Source organism: Dendrobium catenatum, unplaced genomic scaffold (assembly GCF_001605985.2).
Source record: "Dendrobium catenatum unplaced genomic scaffold, ASM160598v2 fragScaff_scaffold_264, whole genome shotgun sequence".
NCBI lineage: Eukaryota > Viridiplantae > Streptophyta > Magnoliopsida > Asparagales > Orchidaceae > Dendrobium > Dendrobium catenatum.
This window is the reverse complement of record NW_021318726.1, coordinates 2,167,229-2,174,155: the sequence shown is the minus strand read 5'-3', so window position 1 is coordinate 2,174,155 and position 6,927 is coordinate 2,167,229. Positions and strand designations below refer to the sequence as shown.

The following is a 6,927-nucleotide window of genomic DNA, read 5'->3' as shown; positions in this document are numbered from 1 at the left end:
CTCATTCTCCACTGATCTGACATCTTTTTAGTTTTCAAAACAGTATTAAAAAGTTTAGTAAGCCAAAAAATTCCTTCATCTCCAAAGCATTTCCACATCTCTATTAGAATATCATCAGGTCCAACAGCTTTTCCACACTTCATTTTCTTTAAAGCCTCTCTAACTTCGGTTTTACTTATACGCCGATAAAAACAAAAAATATTATTTTCATTTAGGGTGATAAAGTCAATTGTATTTTCACATTCTTCATTAAAAAGTTTAGCAAAATACCTCATTCGCCTTTGTTGAATATCTTCTAAGAAAAGTACTTTTTGATCTTCATCCTTAATACACTTCACTTGAACTAAATCCTTACTACTCATATCTCTTTGTTTGACTAACTTATATAAATATTTTTCTCCCTCCTTAGTATCTAATATATTCTAAATCATTAAAAGCTAAGCTCGTTGCATCGCAAATAGCTTTCTTAGATTCCTTACGAGCCTCTTTATAGTTTTCCCAATTATTAGAATTTTTACATCTAAACCAATTTTTATAACAAATCATCTTATTTTTTATCTTTTCTTGCACATTTGGATTCCACCAACAACTATTTTTACTATTAAGAGTTTTTCCCTTCGAAACTCCAAACACATGTTTTGCAATATTCTTAATATCACAAGTCACTTTTTCCCACAATATTTGAATCCTCATACACAGACAAAATCTTAAGATCTAAAATCTTACTCTCAAAAATACTTTTGTTAATATTCTTTAAATGCCCCCATCTAATCCTAGAAAATCATTTTACTTTATTTTTTATTTTTTGTACATTTATCTTAAAGTCCAAAACTAATAATCGATGTTGGGTACATAAATTTTCACTCAGAATAACTTTACAATCTTTGCAATCTAAACAATCTAATTTTCTTATAAGAAATTAATCAATCTGCGTTTCACTATATCCATTTTTATAAGTGATGAGATGTTCATCTCTTTTCTTAAATAAGGTATTAGCTATTAAGAAATCATAAGCTAAAGAAAAATCTAAAATAGTCTGACCACTTTCATTTGTCGTTCCAAACCTATGATCACCATGAATGTTTTTAAAATCATCTAGCTCTCTACCAACATGTCCATTTAAATCTCCTACAATAAAAACTCTCTCTTAAAGCTCTTCAAGAGGTAGATTTTGTATTAATTCTTCTGAGTCATTCCAAAATTTAAAATTTGAACTAAAATTCAAACCTATTTGAGGAGCATAAGCACTTATAATATTAACAATCTTAGTATCAACACAAATCCTTAGTGTGATACATTAAAAAAAAATGTGAATGTTATTATTCATTCATTCTTGACGGAGAGAATTGTCAATTATTTCAAAATTAGCGGCATAAAAAAAACAGGCATGACTGGAATACGAGAAAACAGATACAAAGAGAAAAGAAAAATGTATGAACAAGCCGACATCTAATGAATATTGTTCAAATACCTCGTGTTCATTGTCATGACCATGAGAATGGTCCCCATGTCCTTCCCAAGGATGACGCCATCCCTTAGATTTAGAAAAAAAAGATTATTTACGGGTTACATGGAAAGAAGAAATTAAGAAAGGCTGAACAAGGAGCTTACCAATACTACAGGACCATCTTGCTTAGCTCGGTATAAAACCCAAAACCTAAATAAAAAACAATTATCCATGAGAAATGACTAGGTTATATATAAATGAACCTGTCGCTTGCCTACCATTTGCTCAATTCTAACTATCAGAACATCCAGTTAAATGAGTACAGCATGAATTGTATTGTATCATTTCTTCTAGCATGCAAAACATGAATCAAATGGAACATGCAAAAAACTTTTCTTATGCTGAGAATGACATAAAAAGAATAATTTGTCTCAGGGCAATTGAGACCAAATCATCAAGACACTATGTTGTTATATTCCTTTATGTTCATCTGGTAGTTCTTATTTTCTTTTATAATACATCAAATCCCCTCTGCAAATGTGCACCTTTAACATTTAGGAGATTTCCCAGATGCGTCAATGAAGTTGAAACTTAAAAAGGAAGCCATTCTACATTTCTTTCCAAAACGATGCTTAATACATAATAAAGATAGCAGATCAAAGGAACATAAGCTATTCAATCAAATACTTTATCCGAAGTTTTGATGCCGGCAAAGATGCCGGCAAAGTGGGAAAAAAAATAATTAGGAAGAAACATGCATATATGGTCATACCTTAATCATTTGATGCGGATCTAAAGAGATGGGGACAGCTTATCCTATGATTCCTTTAGAATCTCCTATTCCACAATTTATCCTATTTTGACAACTATAGAAAAATCAGCGATTCTTCTTACCAGGAATTGTAGTGCTGCTTATTCGCAGCCGGATTTTATACTGTAGCAAAACCTGCTGTCTCCTTGTTATGGAATGCAGCATCCTATGATCTCTCCTTACCCAAGTTTGTAGCATTCTCCGGTTATTAAGATGGCTTATCAAGACTATTTCCCATTCATGCAACATGGCTACGATTGGATTTCAACAAAGTACTCTAGCTCCTATGTGTTAACTAGTTCAAGGGCCAAGTATTTTAAGATACGTAAAAGCGACTTTGGCTAAAATAAAATCTATGAGCGTGAATTTTTCTTCAACCTTCTTATGCTTTAGTCCTTAATACAGTGTGAGAAGTGATACAAGATCTAATTCAACAAACACACTAATAAGTGATAAAGAAATCAAACACATAGAACACTAAAAATTATATGGTTCAAATGTATCCTACATCAACAAGAGAGAAGAGAGGGATAAAGAAGCCGCATAGGTGTACAAATAAATGGGATAAAAGAAGAAATTTACTCAAAACCAAGTACACTTACAATCACAATAAAGATAAGCCTAAAAAATCCCAAAACAAAAAACAACAAAAAGCATAACCTAAATATCATAATCATACCAGATAATCTAAATGTTCCTGGAACTATTATTGTTTACTGTTTTGCATAAGAAATCAAGAAATTTAACTGCTTCGCAACCAATAAACAAATAAAATATTCCTCCTGCTTACATGACTCAAGCCTCATGGACCCACTGAAAAAAAATAAATACAATGTTCCTCCTAGTTGCATCGCTCAAGACTCACCAACTCGCTCAATACTTGCTCACTGACTTTGATTCCATGTAAATATTGACAGTCAAGCTAAAGCAATTCCAACGCCATGCAGACCATTGCCTACTAATATGAATACAACGAAGCTAAACTAAGAAACTAATAGTCCCTTAAAGTTACAAAACCAACTTTCTCATGCCAACAACCCTACGCCTGTATCCAATCGATTCTAAGAAAAGTATAAATCTCCTAAAACTCCATGACTTAAATTTTAGTGTGATTCATTTCTTTCTCCACCTAAAAGTAACCAACAAAAAAAAAGAGAAAATTAGCATAAAGAGTGTCTATAGTTGAGGGAAATCCAATAACCAATCAAGATATTAATCTCCTGCAAAATGAGCTTCCTTTTAAGCTAAAAGATGGCTAATATCATATCATGCATGAGCAAATATTTAGGCAATATCCTAAAACTTATCCGCCCCCCACCCCTTGTTGTTGTTGTTGTAGTATTATAATTATCAATAAAAGATAGCAAAATAAATCCTAATCCAATGTTATAATTTGTTGACCAGTCCAGTCCAAATAAGAACTTTATCTTGTCTGCCTAGCTCTTCATTTGTTATTTGTTATTTGTTATTCCTTAGATCTTTCATCGATAACCCAACTTTCAGAGCTTTAATGAACACTAGTTTATTCAAAAGTGCCACAAGACCTAATTTGATATACATATAAAAAATAGTAAAAAAGATCATACAAAAAATACCAAAATTTATATAGTTCATAAGCATCCTACATCTACAAGAGGGGGGCAGGGGGAGCAATTGATCCACTATCAAAAAGTTATACAAATAAAAACACTATTCTCTAAGCCTAAGTGCATCCAATTTGACCACAAATAGAACCTTAATAATAATAATAATAATAAAGAAATCACAATTATATCAAAATATCTTAACTCAAATGCTCCTTGAACAATGTTCCTTTGCTACTAGCCTACTATGCATTAGATGTCAAGGAGAATAAACAACTTGCTTTGCGGCTCAAGAAACAAAGTCTCATTGTCCTTCTCCTGGTTACATGGCTCATGTCTCTCAAACTCATTAATTAACTATTGATTGCATTGATCCCATGTAAATATTCATGACCAAATAAAAAAAATTTCCACCACCAAGTATAGCATTGCCTATTAATTTGAATACTACCAAGCCTATATAAGAAACAAATATTCCTTATAACTCAGCTAGACTACGCATTGCCTCCTGCTAACTACTATAACTTATTTGTTATTTCAACCTGGACATGAGATTAGCATAGGACGAGATTTGTGAATAAAAATTCACTTAGATCACTAGACATGATATTTACAAGAAGGTGTATAACGTATGTATATATATCTCTTCACTTGGACTCCAACGCAAGAAGTTAATATCTCTTGAGTTTTCAAGAATAACTACAACATTTGTGGTCACAAGTACAAAATAGCTATTCACAGCAAAAAAAATTATTAATAATAAGAGCAGAAATTTCACATTAAGCTCATTTTCTTCCACTTAAGGCATGCCAAATAGAAAAAAGGTGAATCAGGTTCTTGGGTTAAGCCGGACTCCACTAAACTTAATTTTTTTTCTCATAAAAGAAAGGTCGAGCTAGCTTTAAGCTAGTCCCCCAACATCCATCTTTCTGAGATATGTCCCTTAGGTGATCACTTGATCCAGGCTCTTGTTCTCCCTCACAACATAGTTCTCGCTCATGTCGTACATTGGTAGCTCGCATGCATCATGGCCATCACCTCTTACAATCCCCACCATTATTGACACCTTCATCTCTACTAGTGCCTTTTTAACCATTTCTATCTCCTCCATGCTTAATTGAGATGTTGTAATCTTTGTCTCTCTAACAAATCCCCATCACCATCACCACCGTCACTGTCACACCCTTTCAACTCATAATCACACCACCGCTCACAATCTTTGTTGCCTATTAAATCAATGTAATTGTTCAACCATCACCACTTGTAATGGTGTAATTCTTTACGTATCGATTAATTTGGTAAAAAAACTGAAATTATCGATGCTATGCAAGGTTGTTGCAACATGACCACCCCATCCCACAATTAATGGTCATTGCTTCAACAGTCAACCTCCAAATCAGTTGCAAATCATGACTATAATCATAAGCTTATTTATATACATTTACATATTAATCTATCATTAGAATTAGCAAACTAAAGTTACTAAATGATGACAATTTAGTCATTCTTGCATGGGATTAGCTAGTTAATAACATGTCAACTAAAACTGTTCCATATTTGAAAATGATAATTGATAAATATATTAAAGCTAAGATATTATGAAAGGATTTAAGTCAGCTTATGGAAGCCTGACTCATAGCTAAATAGTCCCCAGATGTTGCTAATCAGGATTTAAGCCAGTCGAATCCGAGTTTACTCTTCACCATACAGTGTTTCAAGCTTATATTATCTCATGATCTCAACCCTTTGGCAAACCCAATATATAAATCCGTTTATGAGGTAAGCTCCTACACTTCTTGACGAGCTTATTTGAACAGGCGAACCCTAAACCGAACCTGAACTCTCCCTACCATAATTCTTCAGGCACCGCCATCAGGGACGGAACCAACTTTAATTTTCAGGAGGGGCAACCTTATAAGTAAAAGTGTAGATATTGTTTTTCATATCTATATCATTTTAGTGACTAATGATTATTTGTACTTGAATATATAATATATTTTAAAAATATCATCAACATCTTGTATAATGTCAATTATTTTTAAACCAAAATTAGGTAATACCTCTACACAATATGTCGGGGGTCCAAGGGGGCAGCACCCCTTGATGGGATTCGACCTGCCCAGTCAGGTCGCGGGGTCAAGGGGCAATTTTGGTTTTAAGGATATTTTTGGATTCTCTTTGTTATTTCTCTTTGTATTTTGTTGATCGTTCCCTAACAATAACACATATACATAATGTGTTTAATTATGCTGGGGGGAATTGCCAAAAGACCATAGTAATTTAAAACTTTTAGGGGTTTGCCTAAAATTCTTTGTAATAACCCCTCTACACAATGTGCATAATTCTGCTAAGGGGCAATCGATTAAAGATCATAGTATTTTATTTTTATTTTTTTTTTTGGGTGGGGGGCAATTGCCTAAAGATTCCTATAATAAACAACAACAACAACAACAACAACATCAAGCCTTTATCCCACTAAGTGGGGTCGGCTACATGAATCCTTTTTCTCCATTGTGTCCTATTAAAAGTCAAATTCTCATTTAAATCTAATAAAGAAAGGTCATTCCTAATATTTTCTAACCAAGTCTTTTTAGGTCTACCCCTACCTTTCTTAACATAAGTCAAATCTAATACCTCTACTCTCCTAACCGAGTCATCGCAAGACCGCCGTTTTATGTGACCAAACCATCTAAGGCGACTTTCTCTAATCTTATCTTCTACTGGAGCTACTCCAACCTTTTCACGTATATGCTCATTTCGTATCCTATCTCTAAGGGTAAAGCCACTCATCACCTGAGCATCCTCATCTCTGCCAAAAATTTTCTTCATGATAAAAGAAAAAGAAAAATGAATCATGGCACCCCAAGAATTTGGTTTACATGAAAAATAATAGGGCCTTGATTTTGAGATACAACCATCGTGAAAGCATTAATTAAATTTCTTAAGATAACATATATGATGCTAACGAGAAGTTAACAATGAAATCGAATGATGAATCGAATAAAGATATTGAATTAGCATTTCATGAAGAGGAGCTTACATATATTATTGTGCTGAAATATGTCCATGAAAGAAACTAAATGAAC

The 6,927-nt window shown here is 33.2% G+C and overlaps 1 protein-coding gene across 1 annotated transcript in view; it reads right to left on the bottom strand.

Annotated features, from left to right (window-relative positions):
• Positions 1-1,657, bottom strand: part of LOC110099103 (NADH dehydrogenase [ubiquinone] 1 beta subcomplex subunit 2) — a gene marked incomplete at its 5' end in the record, with an annotated part of 21,603 nt that extends 19,946 nt beyond the window's left edge. The window contains 2 exon segments of the mRNA XM_020826147.1: positions 1,472-1,534; positions 1,612-1,657. Coding sequence (XP_020681806.1) covers positions 1,472-1,534; positions 1,612-1,657 — 109 coding nt within the window.
• Between the last annotated feature and the right edge of the window lie 5,270 nt (positions 1,658-6,927).